Source organism: Aedes aegypti, chromosome 3 (assembly GCF_002204515.2).
Source record: "Aedes aegypti strain LVP_AGWG chromosome 3, AaegL5.0 Primary Assembly, whole genome shotgun sequence".
In the NCBI taxonomy this organism is placed as follows: domain Eukaryota; kingdom Metazoa; phylum Arthropoda; class Insecta; order Diptera; family Culicidae; genus Aedes; species Aedes aegypti.
The window spans coordinates 294,321,552-294,339,294 of record NC_035109.1 but is presented as its reverse complement, the minus strand read 5'-3'; the positions used below and the strand labels follow the sequence as shown (position 1 = coordinate 294,339,294).

The following is a 17,743-nucleotide window of genomic DNA, read 5'->3' as shown; positions in this document are numbered from 1 at the left end:
TCCGTTAGCGAAAGCTAGCGGTGGTAATTTTTCTTGAACACCGTCTTAGAAAAAAAAATACTCTTAGAAAGTCACTTCTGCTTTCGTTTATACACAAACCATGTTTGCATCCACGAACAAAAGGAAGGGTTACACGGTGTGCCAGAAACTGTTATTAACGCAAAAAAAAAAATGTCCAAGCATTTGGCACCTACCCTTCGAAAGATATAGTATTGAAGCATTTTCTCCGTGAATTTCAAAATATTATAACGAGGAAATCGAAAGTTATCATGATTTGAAGGTTTTGAGCTATTCTGGAAGGGATATTCACATGCTTCAAAATATTCCCCAACGGTACATCATTATTCATTAGTAAACCACCGAAGTAACCATCAGCTTTACATTAAGCATTCAAAACATGTAATATCCAAGCATCTTCTCTGTAAATTTGAAATAATTCCTTCGAGAAAATCAGAAGTTACAGTGGTTTGTATATTTACCATATTTCTATGAATTTTAAATTAGAGCTTTTTTATATGACTTTGTTATAATGATGTACATAATTTACAAATAAAAATGTTTATAGGACTTACACTCGCCATTCGGAAGATTTAGTAGTCAAGCATCTTTGCTGTTAGTTTGAGAAAACTTTATCAAAAGACAAAATAACTAGAAGTCTTGGATCTGTCTTTATGATATGTTTTTCAATCGTTTAAAATAATGTTCGCAACATGCATTTTATCATTGCGACACAAATTAACTTAACAGATTTGCATTGAACTTGCCTTGGACAAAAGTCAAAATATCAACTTTCATATTCGACCGAATCAAGTAGGCCATGATGTTAACATATGTTTTGAGCGTGTAGTACAGATATTAGAAAGTTCGTGCAGTTTTCAAAACAAACCAAAACACCACGTGTTGACAAGTAGTTTCATCGTTCTATATTATGCATTGTTTTTGTGTCAATCCAGTCCCTCTACAATTCGCTTCATTCCCATCCTTATTATATTTTCAAAATGAAAATCGTTATGGACCGTATTGAAACAAGTAAGTAGGAGTCATTCCATTTAATTTTCTGTGATATATTTTAACAATTGTCGAAATAGATGCTTCTGAACTACATGCTTTTATACAGAAGAAAACTAAAACACTTATCATCTTTTTACCCATACAAAAAAGTACCTCAAAGTACTTTTCTGAAAAATAAAATTTGAAGTATTTTTTAAATTCTGGAAGTGATTCCAACTGCATATGTTTGCCAATTGTATGTCATCTTATGATTTTTAAGATATGCTGCCACAACCATCAATAAAAATTGTTTCGAGCAGTAGTTTTCTGCCGTTGAGACCCAATCGGAAAAATCATGTTCTGAATTTCATGTACACTCCCGTGCAAAAGTTTGGGTTCACCCCCTTAAAAACATACAAAAGTATTCTACCCATATTTCTGTGATTACACGTCCAAGTGAATTTCTCTAAGCCGCATTCGAAAAACAAAGAGTTATTCTTACTTTTTCCCTAATTTTTCCGAAAACATTTTTTGAGTTTTGTACACTAAATTTTTACTTAAAGTTGTGACATTTTTCAAAAAGCACACTGAAAAATGATTTCTAATTTCCTCAGCATTGGATCGACCAAAATTTTAAATCAAAGTGTCATTAGAATCGTAATCTTATATTCTTTGAAGAGACTCCACGAAATTTTGGCGGGAAAATCTGAAAACTATTCAAAATCTATGAAACAGTCATTCAAGTCTTCGTGCAAAAGTTTGGGTTCACCCCTCAGTATGATGCAAATCGTGCAAAAGTTTGGGTTCACCTGAGCCGCACGCAAATCATTTTTGTCAATATCTTTGCCATTTTTCAACCGATTTTAATAATTCATAGCTTTTTCAAACGCAAACAAATGGCGCAGACATGATTTCACAGATTTTTCGTGTTTTAAGTATGTTTAGGTGAACCCAAACTTTTGCACGATACATCATACTGAGGAGTGAACCCAAACTTTTGCACGATGACTTGAATTACTGTTTTATTGATTTTGAATAGTTTTTAGATTTTTTCGCCAAAATTTCGTGAGCGCCTTTCAAAGAATATAAGATGACACCATGTTTTAAAATTTTGGTCGATTCAATGCTGAGTAAATTAGCAATGTTTTTTCAGTGTGTTTTTTTAAAAATGTCACAACAAAATTCTAAAAATGTTTTTGGAAAAATACATACGAAGTAAGAATAACTCTTTGTCTTTCGAATGCGGCTTAGAGAAATTCATTTGGACGTGTAATCCCAGAGATATAGACGGAACACTTTTGTATGTTTTTCAGGGGATGAACCCAAACTTATGCACGGGAGTGTACAGTTGTTATGGCACTGATTCTTTCTCCAAGATATTTGAGAACGAGCTAAAGACGTTTTGCAAATTTTATTGTTGCAAATAAACCAAAAGTGGGCTAAATGTGGAAGATCATACAAAATTTTCGTGAAGCAAAACTCCGACTGGTTAGCAAAACCAGTTCAGCTCCCGCGCAATCAGGAAACTGACGATGCAGATATTATTTCTAGCTCGGCTGCGAAGGCTGGCATGGGGCCTCACAAACCGTTCAATGAATGTTCAAGAAAAACTAAAAAGGGACGTGTTGCAGATCTTATCAACGAAGAGCTCGCATACGCTGACAATTTATCAAATTCTTCGAGTGTGGATCAAGTACAGGTCATGACTGCTGCACAGGCATTAGCTTTGAACATTGATTTAGATCTGTCGGAACGAAAGTACAATTTGCTTCGAACCACTTTGAACGAATTACATTCGAACTTGCTTCCTAGCCTTTATGCGCTAAAGCAAGAGAAACAAAAAAATATTCCGAAACCGATTTCTGCATCAGAAACAGCTGCTACAGTCGATCTACAACAGCTCAAGAATTGTACTGCATCCATTATCATGAAGGATATCTCGTTGGAAACTTCTACTGCTGTAAAACTTTGCAAGTGGGGCTTCGATGGAAGTTCAGGACACAGCATGTACAAACAAACATTTTCGGAAGCAGGAAAATCGGATGAAAGTTTGCTGATCGGAACCATTGCGACGTTCCGTTGAAAATGATCGAAATAAAAGAAAATAAAACTCTCTGGTCAAAGACATTTCAATTTTCTTTTGTAGCAATAATTCAGTTCTCGTAAATGAATTGTGTTGCTAATAAAAAGGAACTTTATTCAACCTTCTTTATTGAATTTCATTTTATTCATTGGAATAATCCGTACTTCAATATTTTTATAAAAAGTTGGTTATTGAGACACTTTTATTGTAACGCATGTCACATACATCGTTCATGCAAACGACTCAAGTACTTTTTCATGCATTTTTATTTTGAACATTTCTTCCAAGCGAGCACTGTTCTATGGTGTCAAATGTAAAATTTGACGTATAAGCCACTCATGTCATTAATGATGTAATATGTGTCATTTATGCCAATAATGATTTTTTTTGTGTATAACGATATACTCCTCAACATCGTAGGGCAAAACCACATAAAACATCCCGTTATGACTTTTGTCCCCAAGTGCCATACGTTCGAAGCACTGTGCATCGGGCGGTCAATCACGCTCTTTAATCACAATGATTAACATATTGACCAGAATTTGTTGCATTTATAATTAAATATTCAAAATTTGCTTTATAATAGGTCCAAAATTTCAAAGTACTCTAGTTATGTTGTCTTTTGATAAAGTTTTCTCAAACTTACTGCAAAGATGCTTGACTACTATATCTTTCGAATGCCGAGTATAAGTCCTATGCATATTATTATTTATAAATTATGTACATCATTTTAACAAAATCATATAAAAAAGCTCTCTTTAAACTTCATAGAAATAATGGTAAATATAGAAATCACTGTAACTTCTGATTTTCTCGAAGGAATTATTTCAAATTTACAGAGAAGATGCTTGGATATTACATGTTTTGAATGCTTAATGCAAAGCTGATGGTTACTTCGGTTGTTTACTAATGAATAATGTTGTTGTTCTTCCTCGCCGAAAAGATCCTGGACCGACCGGGAATTGACCCAGACACCTTTAGCATGGCTTTGCGGAGTCTAACCACTCGGCTAAGGAAGGCCCCTTTCCGCTATGGGTGCTTTGATCATGGAAAAGGACTTCCCGGTTGCATAGATCAACAAAACTATATTAGGCTATCATTACCATTGAATTACACAACAGTTCAGAATTCACAGATAAATAAAGTTAACCTACTTGCAAGAAACAAACATTATTAACTTGGATATATCGATTTTGCTCCACACCGCTCATTTAGTTCTAGGTCGAATGCTGAGTGCCTTCCTCATTTGGAGGAAAACTGAAACTGCACAAGTCATTAGAAATTTGTATGGGAATTACTACGGCAAAAGCAAGATATTCACTCGATTTGTTATAGTGTTTTCCTATATGCAATTGAGGGGTTAGTATAACGTTGAAACTGTTTATCAGTTTAGACATGTTTATCCGTTACAATATTCACGAAGACCGATTTGAAAATGGTCATGTCAGTAATAAATGTATTTGGCACTTACCGTAACAATTGAAGATTACAACGATTTCTGTCTAAAATTGTTCATAATTATACTCGAAATTTGCTCCAGTATTTCAACATTGGTTATTCTACGTAATTCATTACTATTATATTACTAGCAAGGAAGTTTCAGAATCATCTTCAAAAAAGGAATTGTGATTCTTCTAGTTCAGTATACAAAATAGCCGGCCTGAATATTTGTTCGAAGATTAGAAGTTTATTATTAAGACAAAGTTTCAAATTTCAATTAATTTGACACGCTGGCTTCGCCCTTTGGCGGAGGGGTTTGTGTCATCCGCAAATATAGATTTCTGACATGCCTGTGGTAACTCAGGTACCCAGACAACCAGAAATCGCATAAAAGTTAACGCAATAACTCGTTGATTCATACAAATTACATCAAACCCGCAAAACACAGTGGATAAAATCGTCAGATTGATAAGTTTCTTCGCATAAAACGCATTTTTTCTGAGTTCATTTGTACATTTTGTGTCGTCCCGTTTTCTCTTACAAAGTAAGTTGAATCAATCCGCAGCAGCTGTCAAATCAACATTTGTTATCATAAGTTAAGTCGCATAAGATCAAAGGTTAGTTCGGTAGAAAATTTATACACTTGTATACGGGATAAAATCTGATTCCCAAATCATGATTTACTAGTTATGAAATTCATAATTTGGTTAGGTCATGATATCAGGACCACAAATCATAGTTCCTGGAGCCATAATCATATTCCTCATAAGCGTAACATCCAGACTGACAACACTAAATGGGGTGCATTGCATCAGTTCATTTGTTTTGATTCCAACAAAATAAAGTGGTAGTGTGGTATGATACGAGATTCTCAATACGAAGGTTCTTGGTTCGAATTGAGATTCGAACCATATAGTCAAGCTTTTTATTTTTTTTTATACCCGATTCTGTTTTTGCACGGGGGATGCGTACCGTGCAAAAAAAGTTTTCAGTTCAATATTTCAAAAACCGTGTAAAAAAAGTAACACCATTTCTCGACGTTTCATGCAAAAATAAGGTTTTGGCGGAAAAATTTGTATGGAAACTTTTTTTGCACGGCCGTGTAAAAAAAATCCGTGCAAAAACAGAATCGGGTGTATGTTGTCGATCATAAACGGATGCGCGGCTCATGATGTTAGGAATGTGATTCATGATTTCGAGCTATCACGCACCAAAAACATAACGCGTGTGTTGGGTTACGGCAATTTGACTCATGATATCATGAGTCCAAATCATAGTGTATTTTCATAAGCTGAAAACACTCTGAAATCATGATATCATGAGTCATAATCTTGTTTCTGTATTCTGATTTCTACCCGTGTATGCTATTATTCATCACATAATATATGCACGTATATCGCCTTCACTTTTGTACGTAGAAGGCCTTTTCGCGACATCTTATAAGTGAAATTTGGCACATGGAAAGCCTCCAGGTGATTTCGCTATACGTACATTTTGGTTGTCTGGGTAAGTAAGATGTTAAAATATTGTACAATATTAGTCCCAGAGTGCTGCCTTGAGGAACACCAGCTCTTTAAGGAATCCTGTTAGACTTGGAGCTTGATAAAGGTCTCAGCACAAGCTATGATGTTTCGAGTTTTCAAAGTATTCGTATGCTAAGACAAGACCGGACAGGTCAAAGTACAAAAATGAAACCAATTGCCTGTCAAAAAAGACCACTTCTCATTGGTCGTTTTGGCAAAGGCCTACTTTCACATCGTTGAGTTTGATTGCAACAGGGCACTTTGTTGCTAGCCCGGCCGTGTTGCTAGTTCATTGGTTAGAGTTTTCATCAAAAATTTGGAAATTTTCAATAAACTCTTTTTGTTTTAAATCTATTCAAATTCGATGTTAGGTTCGAAGCATGTGCTCCTTCAATGTTAAAATACATAAAAATGCCTAATAGAGACCAATATAATGGAAATTGTGTCAATTCTCTGTCGGTCTTGAATTAAAACCTAATTTGGTTTTTAATATAGCATCCTGAATGCACTAAATGAATGAATCGCACAAGAAACAATCAAATTATGAGCCTTTATATTTGAATTTGTTCACAAGATTTGCTTCAAAAGAATACTGGTAACACTGGCTTTTGTATCGTCAAGGTTAACGACTGAAACACAACGGGGCAGTCTTAGTTGAGCTGTCACGTCCTGTCCTAGTTCGTATGTATGCCTCTGCACATGCTGTGCAGCCTTAAATACATATAAATTCCATCTATGTAACATTTTGAAAATTGAATTACGTAATTTAAGTGAATGGAAGATTTGATACATCTTGGATATTGAATAATCACTAACGCCACCTTTCTGAAATATTCCAACCTAATACAGTCAACTGTCCTCATCTCGATGTTCTACTCCCAATATCTCTCCCAATGTCGATGATTTGTTCGGACCCTTCATTCTGCATACATTTTCACTCTCCATATCTCGATATCTCTCTATCTCGATGTAATTTTCATTCCAGATTTTCTCTCCGTATGTCGATATGCCCATTATCAAAGGTTACTAGACTAGATTTTAGGGATTCAAAACAATTTGCAAAAACGAAATGACGTCTGTTTCTTTTAAATTTTCCTAGTAACGGAGGGGTTTTCAATCTAATATTAATTTAAAATTTGTTCTATGTCTCGATCTCTCCCTATCTCGATGGCCCCTTCGATATCGAGATGTGGAGAGGCGACTGTATGTCTTTCACTAGATAGGTCTTCATTTTCTGAACTTTTCTTAAGGCCTCACGGGACGTCATTATAATCACCCTATCAATTTGAAAAAGCAAATCCCAAGAACCAGTTCATATATCGATGCGAAAAATGTAGCACTTTGATTCTATATGTGTAGTGGACGACCCATTAAATTTTCAGCTTCATCGGTTCACTCGAGATTTGCTTCCACAAAGTTTTGATGATAATTGTTAGAGTGAGACAAAAGATTGGGAAAATAACACGGTCTCCCGTGTCACCTTAAAGACATCAGCCTTTTCAAAGTAGGGATTATGAAACAAGTGCATACATGTTTTGGGGTCCATTGGACCCCAAGTATCAGAAACGGACTATCATTTAAGGCTACGATTCCTAATCGAGGGTCCTCGTACCTCTGAGAGTGTAGAATTCTTGCTGAAAAGAGCACATCTCCGTGATTCCTCTTCCGTGCTTGATAGGGAATAGTGATTTAAGGTACCCTGTTGAGTGTTGAAGAAAATATACCTTAAAATAGAGTTAGACTAAGAATATAAAGAAGTGGTTATGATGATATGTGAAAACATTCTCGTGTACTTCGGAAAGACTTTTTGTCTAGCATTACGTTTTAACCGGAAAGCTTCTCATTTTAGTCTTCACAATTCACCATTAAAAGCTTAGAGAATATGTCAATTGATACCCTATGCAGTGTTGTTCAGACTCACTTCCCCGAAAATAAAATTTTCCGAACTACGAAGCCACGAACTACTACAACCATGCTCTATCCTCCTAAGATAGAAAAGCAGATGGTTAAGCTTGAGTACTGCACACAAAATCGATCAATTTTGATCCCAAAGAGCTACAATTCAAGTTTCGGTGAAATAAAATGAGTGAGTGAGTGAGTACGAATCATTTCACCGAAACTTGAATTGCAGCCCTCCGAGATCGAAACTGTCGGATCCCATGTGCAACACTCAAGCCCAACCACCTCCCCCTCCATCTCAGGAATACAACGCAAAGTTATAACAGTTCATGGCTTCACAATTCGAATTTCGGGGAAATGAGTCTGGTCAACATTGACCCTATGTCCTATGATGTCACGAAAATTTCCTATATGGACCAGAATTCGAACCCACCACCCTGGTCCTGAATAGCTGCACTTTTACCATTATGGCTATTTGATATTTGAAAGTTTATTGGTTAAATTTCATGGTATTCCTAGAAATTGAGGTTTATTGTCAAACGTCTGTCAGCTATTAACCCCTCTACCGGCAGCTTAATTTTTTACCGCTAAAAAAATATTCAAATCGCGATAACTTTTTCTGTTTCTCGGTATTTTTACACCATTTTTTTACAAGATCTCAAAAAAACTCTTCTAGTTTAAGAATCTGTGTCGATATCAGTCATTGGTGATCAAGTTTTGAAGATATTCCAATGTTCCTTGGGGGACCGACATTATCCATATAAAATGTTTTTGGTCAATTTATCAAAAAAAAAAAAAAAATAATATGTGTGTTATACAATGCCATGTAATAAGAGCTACTTTGCAAACATCATACAAATCGGTTCAGTATACTTAAAAAAATTGAAAATTAGGACCAGAAACATAAATGCTCATAACTCAAAGATGGCTGCACCAAATTGCATCATTTTTTTCACAACATACTCGCATTAATGTTTCCGATGTATGAATATCCGAATACGATAAATCATTTCATAATCAAATCATAAAGTTATTTACGTGGGTTATGGCTACGCTTCGGTCCCCACGGAATTTTGGAATATCTTTGGATCCAGATGACCAATTATCAATATTGACACATAAAGTTAACTCTCCCTTACTCGATATCGAGTTAGAGAATCATAGTAAAAGATGGTTTTCACGGCTTCACTCAATGGTCCCTTGGAAGGCAGTTGCACTGCTTTTGTGTTCTGTAACTCGATACCTCCCTAACTCGATGGTCCCTTCAATATCGAGTAAGGGAGAGATGACTGTATTTTTAAACTAGAAGTGTTTTTTGAGGGCTTGTGAAAAAATGGGGCAAAAATATTGAGAAACAAAAAAGTTATCGCGGTTTGAATATTTTTTAACAGTAAAAATAAAGCTGCCGGTAGAGGAGTTAATATCAACTTCCATCACCACTAACGTCGAGTTGCCACGAGTACCCTGACTCCATCCCGTACTAATTTTGGTACTCAAGAAGTCAATACATTGTAAATAATACAAAAATGAATTTCGGCTCCGTAAAGCGTTAAACGCGATTGAGCCTCAAATAAACGAACTAGTAATAAAAATTAACTTCCATCAATCATTTTCACAATAACGTTTCAAACATCTGTAGATCATCTTCCCCGAAGTTCATAGACATACCAATAATCTCTATTATTTTTCATCCTTCCCTCCACAGTACCGCCCCAACAAGTGGTCCTGGCGGCGAGGAGAGGCCCGCTACACGGCCGCCACGATCCACATGTGAGAACGGCATCACGAAGATCATCGTAGCCGCCATCACCAACACCAACAGCAACAACCGTTGTACCATCCACAGCATCCCGAGTACCATCGGCCGCTCGGAATGCTGAATCTGGTTGGCAACGAGGAGGAACGGCTCCTCAGCTATCTGTACCAACTGGACGAACCAACTGGGGATGCGGCGGCCACTGGCCACGGACTGGAGATTGCCGACTACACTTTCACGACAGAGCTGGGTGACTGAATGGGCGTATGTATGGGTGCGTGTTGTAAGACGCCGAGCGGAAGAGATAGGATGTGAGGGAGAGAATGTGATGAGAGGATGCGTTTGTGGTGAGACATTTCTTTGTTATGTTTCTATTTTATGAAAAATCGACACAGAAAAAAATACTTAACCCTTCTAAAGATGATAGGAGCAAGTCCAGGGGCATTAAACCCCGCCTTATATTCCTGATTTAAAAAAAGAGAAATTGCAATTATTATTAGTGTTTTGTTTTCTATAATCTATCTTTCAATCAGTTGTAGTGATATTTACACTTATATTTTAGCTAAACAGATAATCTGTCCAGTTGTAATGTTAAGTTAGAACCGATTGTGAAAATACTAAGTTTGCCCTTCTTCCCATTTCGTGCAATTTTCCAAAAAAAAAATGTCAACATCAACAATTGCAATTGACAACCATTGTCACAAACCGGAGCAGCGTGAAATATGATGTGATACCTATTATTTCTCTTTTAAAGACATTTATAAACGTAAGTTTCGGATTTGGCAGCCTAAATTTTACACTCAAACTGGATCGCTCTTTTGTATTATCGACACTAAATTGATTGTAAAACATTTTTCCCACACCGAAAGAAATGTATTAGATTTTTTTTCGTATTAATTGTACACACTTTGAGCATTATCAGGAAAAGCATAATCAATAATTTTCTAAATAGAGAAAGGACTAAACGAAACCGATAGGAACTAGACGATACGACTACATGTGCAAAAAGATGAAGAACCTAATGCTAGTAAAATATTAATTATACTCTACAAACCAAGTAGTCAGACACTTTTAGAAATAACGCAAAACTAAATTTGAAACACGCAAACTGCAATTTTAATCGCTTAGCTTTAGAGGTGGCACACACAAACACTGGAACGCAGATGGCACGCACTTAATTGTAAATTAAGAAACGAAAAAATAACAATACTGAAGAGCTAAACCACATCGGCTATTGCTGTATCTTAACAGACTGCGCTTTTATGCTTGATGCACCAACTGACCGCAAAGGTGGCTCATCTCCCGGCATGTTTTCCGCTTACTGTCTGTACTGTTTGCAGTAGATCTGAACGATATACTCACTTCTATGCGGAATGGAACGATTGAAAAGTCAACCACCAACTGAAGAAACGACCGTCCCCACGAACTTTGGGCCAAATTGTAGACGTAGATCAGTATGATGATGAGCTTCATTACAACCTAGAAAAGACTAATTTGCTCACTTTGTTTTTCAAACAACGTTTCCCCATATCGTTTCCCAACGAGGAAGCAACGACTTTCGATAGTGCCTTATGACGATCGGGTGATTTTGTCCGGAAGTTTATTCTTTTTATTGTGTTGTAATTGTCTGATTCAGTTTCTCAATCGATTTTTAGCTTGGCCTATTAAATTACTGGTAGAGGAGTGGACCCAGGTGGACATTGGAAGCGGAATTTTCCGTGCAATCAGCTGGATTTGATGGCTTTCATGAAATTTACTCATATCTACACCTACCTTCAGGATAGAACCCCAAACCCTTTATTTTTGCACTGGACGACGTTAGAAGGAGTATCGAAGCAAGATTTTTTGATAATGCTTTCACACCCACACTCAGACATGTAAGTTTAGCAAAAAGGAGGGCAGTAGATACAAGTGAACAATAGAACCGAAATAAACTGATGAAAAATTGATATGCGAATTGTTTTATCCTGCATAGAATTGGAAGAAAAACAAACCCCCCCTCCCCCTATCAATATTGATCTTGACTGCACTACTCCCCCTACTGACTTTTTTAAACTTAGAGGAGGCTTCCGAATAGGGTCCTAAAGCCCTGTCCCGATTTTAGTGCCAAACGCTTAAGTTTAGGCCAAAAACACATGTTTACTCAATTTTCCAATGTTTTCCGTTGGTTTAAGTCCGAAAAACATTTTTTTATGTTTTTTAGATTTTGTCACACCCCTTGGCTTAAACTCAAATTTTGGTGAATTTTGTTTTCCGTGTCCCTTCCGAAATGTCAGATAGGAACAACCCCAGTGTTAAAACTAAAACCCCTGTGGTATTTTTGTCGACTAAGCGAACGTCAAACATGATCTCAAGTGTCAAGGTTCATTTATGGACCCAATTTTAAAATTAATGTTTAAACATGATATAGCCGTTATTTGAGCGGGGTAGTTGCTAAAGTAGTTGAAGTAACATGCTCTTTCGTGTTGTTGAATAAAAACAAGATTTTATCAAACATTTAAGGACCCAATTGAAAACTGTGAAGCTGAAAGTTGCCATCCTGGCATATTCAAGCATGTTCAGAAAGGTACCGGAAAAATAAAGCAACCCACATCTGCCCATAACTGCATATTTGTAACATTCGACAAAAGTAGGCATTGAGTAAATTGAATACCAAGTGTGCATTTCATGTCAGTATGGAAGAAAACTAAAATTTCAAAAAATTACCAGGAACTCAAAAGTGCTTATTTGAGGCTGATATTTTGTACAACTCATATCGCATACTAGGTGAATAGTCAGAAAATAATTCTGATAGAAAATTTATTGCTATTACATTATGAGGCAGATTTATAATCTCAATGTGACTGTTATGCGGTTATAATTACCAATGTGACAAAACAACAACTTGTTTTTTTTCGAATTTTCTAGAACAATCTCACAGATTTTAATACCTTGATCGAAGGTTTTCATCATTTGATGACTCTCCATGGTATTAACTACAATTTGTAAAAAATGTCGATTGTGTCTGTTATGCAGTTATAGCCCGATGTCACCCCGCACGACGGTACCGGAAAACGGGGTATCTTTGATAATACACTCCCGTGCAAAAGTTTGGGTTCACCCCCTCAAAAACATACAAAAGTGTTCTGTCCATATCTCTGTGATTACACGTCCAATTGAAACTCTTTAAGCCGCATTCGAAAGGCAAAGAGTTATTCTTACTTCGTATGTATTTTTCCAAAAACATTTTTCGAATTTTGTATACTAATTTTTTACTTAAAGTTGTGACATTTTTCAAAAAACACACTGAAAATTCATATTCAATTTCCTCAGCATTGGGTCGACCAAAATTTTAAATCAAAGTGTCATTAGAATCGTAATCTTATATTCTTTGAAGAGACCCCACGAAATTTTTGCGGAAAAATCTGAAAAGTATTCAAAATGAATGAAACAGTCAGTCAAGTCATCGTGCAAAAGTTTGGGTTCACCCCTCAGTATGATGCAAATCGTGCAAAAGTTTGGGTTCACCTGAGCCGCACGCACATCATTTTTGTCAATATCTCTGCCATTTTTCAACCGATTTTAACAGTTTAAAGCTTTTTTGAGCGCAAATAATGGCGCGTACATGATCGGTTTGAGATTTCACAGATTTAGGTAAGTTCAGGTGAACCCAAACTTTTGCACGATGACTTGACTGACTGTTTCATTGATTTTGAATACTTTCCAAATTTTTCCACCAAAATTTTGTGGGGTCTCTTCAAAGAATATAAGATTACGATTCTAATGACACTTTGATTTAAAATTTTGGTCGACCCAATGCTGAGGAAATTGAATATGAATTTTCAGTATGTTTTTTGAAACATATCACAACTTTAAGTAAAAATTTAGTATACAAAATTCAAAAAATGTTTTTGAAAAAATACATACGAAGTAAGAATAACTCTTTGCCTTTCGAATACGATTTAGAGAGTTTCAATTGGACGTCTAATCACAGAGATATGGACAGAACACTTTTGTATGTTTTTGAGGGGGTGAACTCAAACTTATGCACGGGAGTGTAGGTGTAACTTTGATAGTGCGAAACCCACAACATACGAAATGAAATAACATAATTTCTGTCAATGAGTTAAGCAAAACTAATTACTTTACTATGTAACTCGCTAACTCACCGGCTTAAGGGATTGGGATCTTCAGGGTCGTATGGACATTCAATTCACAGCAGGGATGATTCATTCAAGCAGGAGTCGAATTCCAACTCTTCACAAAAAGGATGAATACAGAATAGGCAAACATATTACATATTAGAAATGGGGAAGGGGGGGGGGTCTTGAATGCTCAGTGATCAACAAAGGACAAGGCTTGATGGTTCCCTTTGAACCTGGAGAATGACACAAATAGAACTTGGTGAAAGGCCTTTAGAATTCAGGGCTTGTCTCACTACGGATTTAGCAACACCTGAGGCTTTAACATTTTACAACAATTTATTTGTGACGTCACAATTTCTTGGGTACTTAGCTTTTAGGTGTTCTCACGGATCTGGAGTTTTGCTGATGATGTTGGTGCATGGTAGTAGGGTGGCAGGATCGCGTTAGCCGACGACGCACAGTGGGACGAAATAAAAAAAAGTGGGACATGTGTGTTTGCGCTGAAACTATTGGGTTTAGCGTTTCAAAATGTTCTACAAAGTTTCATCATTTGTTCAGTACTTAATTTAGACACTGAAAAAAATTTCACCTAAAGTGATATACACTGAGAAAAAAATTAACTTTTTTAATTATTGTCAAAAATGAAAATAGTCTAAGGAAGTATTGTAGGCGACCTCATTTCATGAAAGTTTGTCGAAGACGGAAAAGTTCTATCTCCTACACTGACGAAGTTAAGGGGTAAAAATGATGGGTACCCCCTTAAAACTCATATTTTCTCCATAACTTCTAAATTTGAATTTTTGCATTTTTACAATGTTCTACAATGTTTAAGGTGCTGTGAAAATACACATTTTTGCCAAAGACACTGAAGCGCTAGCTCTTCATTTTGAAGATTTACGAACGATTTTCTGATTTTTTCACATCAAATTTAAGTGTGCATATCTTGTAAAGTTGCAAGTAGTAGCAGCTAATTTTAGCATCATGCTGTTCCTCAACCTATACCCTTTTAATATATGTACGAATAATTGCGGGGTCAAGCGGGGCTCATCGCAGTTTGCTTAATTGAAAAATTGTATTTCCTATAAATAAATGTATGTTTTCTAAATTTTAATTATTGTTTTTTTTTCTATCTGTTATTTTTTATGTTTTGTTATGATATTTAACTCATGGCCCATTTTACGAACGGCACATTTATAATTTTAACTGTTCAAGTTTCAATTTGACACGGTTGACAGTTGTTGTTTCCGTGAAAATTACTGTATTTTTTTTTCAAGTGTTTCAGGCTTATTAATAGTTAAACACAGTTTTATTATTCCTTAAATACTCAATTTTGTCCCTATACTAGATACCGTCTGTGGCTTTTTGTAATTTTGCAAAGCTAGGAAATCAATACATATACAGATTTACAGCGCTATAATAGACATCTAAGCGATGTCATTGATAGCTGTCAAAACAAATTTGTATCTTTCTATGTTTTAATGTTCTTAGGAGTGAAATTCAATTATTTTTTATTACTTAGATTGTAGTATAAACAATCAAATTATATATTTGAATCAGTTGAACAGTTGATTTCAACCTTATAGCGGAATTTAGCGCTTTGATATACTTATAAAAATGAAGTCAGATACATGGAAAAATAAATATTACTTTAAAAATATAACTGTTCAAATTTTGACAAAAACTGTAAAACATAACATTTTATCATCGTTTGAAATGGGCAAAAATTAAAAATCCCATAGCAAAATGAAAACAATACTTAAAAACTATACCTCATATACTTCAACTTCAAAAACTATATGTTTAATTATATGAAATACAATTTTCAATTAAACAAACTGCAATGAGTCCCGCTTGACCCCGCAATAATTCGTACATATATTAAAAGGTATAGGTTGAGGAACAGCATGATGCTAAAATTAGTTGCTACTACTTGCAACTTTACAAGATATGCACATTTAAATTTGATGTGAAAAAATCAGAAAATCGTTCGTAAATCTTCAAAATGAAGAGCTAGCGCTTCAGTGTCTTTGGCAAAAATGTGTATTTTCACAGCACCTTAAACATTGTAGAACATTGTAAAAATGCAAAAATTCAAATTTAAAAGTAATGGAGAAAATATGAGTTTTAAGGGGGTACCCATTATTTTTATCCCCTAACTTCGTCAGTGTAGGAGATAGAACTTTTCCGTCTTCGACAAACTTTCATGAAATGAGGTCGCCTACAATACTTCCTTAGACAGTTTTCAATTTTGACCATAATTAAAAAAGTTAATTTTTTTCTCAGTGTATATCACTTTAAGTTAAATGTTTTTCAGTGTCTAAATTAAGTACTCAACAATTGATGAAACTTTGTAGAACATGTCGAAACGCTAAAACCAATAGTTTCAGCGCAAACACACATGTCCCACTTTTTTTTATTTCGTCCCACTGTGCGACGGTGACGCTATTCTTCGCGGCCAAAGACAATGGCGGAACGCACTCGGGTTTTAACACTTTCCACCGGTCACCTCATCGAGTTCAACGGAACCGAGGCAACGGAAGCTGGCTTGATCTTTCCGGGAGGCACACCAACGGTACTGCACTGACGATCTTGGGATAAACGTGGACGTGGACCTTTTTGTATTGTTTTTGCTTGTCTGTTGTATTCGTTATTTGTTTGTATCACTGTTCGTACCTAGTTTCATGGTTTTTAATCCATGCTTTTCCATACTATTTTTATTAACAAATTTGTTTATCGACTAACATTTACAGCCTAAACGAATACCATTTTACAATAACCATTAAATATACTATTAACACGCGCGCGCACTCTACTTATTTCAAGGATCACTATTTGTTAAAAGAGACTGGATTTCTGTAAAACGGCTTCTTATATAGAATGCCGTTTCGCATTATTTTGTAACTGACATCTATGTTCTATGCTTTTATGTTTGCACATCCTGTTATCCTGTGTCGGCTGCTTGGGCACGTAAGGAGTTAATTATCAATATTAACCTACTTTTCCCGAGTAGCCTAGATAGCCGCGTAGTGTCGATAGCGGTTGTTTCAACTGGCTAAGAATTAACACTACGGACTGCCTGTTCCGGTGGTAAAAGTCCACCTCACAGGTGACCCCTAATTTATGGTGTGATGCGTACCGTGCCTAGGAATGAATGGTTAGGGGGGTCTAAATAAAACTTAATCGCTAACGGAGCCTGTGCTGAGATTGCAAAAAGCTTAATCCTGCCTAGTTTGGGTAGTGGCTACGGTTAGGTTAACTCAGATCAATCTTCAGCATAAAAGAACAGCAACGATCAATCTTTGCAAACTCATGCAAAATGGTGCAGCCCAAGTGTGCTCATCACATCATCTGGAGCAGCTTAGATATCATTTTGAGAGGCTCCAGTCTGATGGAATACTTAAGCAGTACAGACCTTGGATTACTTAACATAGGCAATCGCCCAACCTTCATGGTTTCTAATAGAGAAGAAGTGTTAGACATAACGCTCTGCTCGAATAGAATCAGTCACGAGTTGACGAATTGGCATGTATCAGATGAGAAATCATTATCTGATCATCGCTACATCTTCTTTGAACATTCAAATGTAACTGCGCAGACTTTGCGTTTTAGGAATCCCCAGTCAACAAACTGGGAACTCTATATTGAATTGGTTGCGACCAAATTTCATGGATATTCTCCGTCCATTGTAAATCCAAGTGATCTGGATGATGCCGTTGATACTACAACAGGATGGGAGCTTTTGAAGAAGCATGTCCTCTGCGGTCTGTAAGGACTACAAGAGGTACCCCATGGTGGAATTCCGATCTGACTAGACTCAGGAATCAATGTAGAAGGAGTTGGAACAGACGCCGTTCAGCTGGATCAGAGTCGTTCAAGACGGCTCGTAAGGCTTACAAGAAGGCTCTTTGTTCTGCTGAACGACCCGGCT

The 17,743-nt window shown here is 36.2% G+C and overlaps 1 protein-coding gene across 4 annotated transcripts in view; it reads left to right on the top strand.

The window, feature by feature from the left end:
- LOC5574298 (plexin domain-containing protein 2) overlaps positions 1 to 11,640 on the top strand; it is a 127,128-nt gene extending 115,488 nt beyond the window's left edge. For all 4 annotated transcript variants that reach the window (XM_021851993.1, XM_001661288.2, XM_021851994.1 and 1 more), the window contains one exon: positions 9,641 to 11,640. In XM_021851993.1, coding sequence (XP_021707685.1) covers positions 9,641 to 9,709 — 69 coding nt within the window. In that variant the 3' untranslated portion in view covers positions 9,710 to 11,640. The remainder of the gene's footprint in view (positions 1 to 9,640) is intronic.
- The last annotated feature ends 6,103 nt before the right edge of the window (positions 11,641 to 17,743 follow it).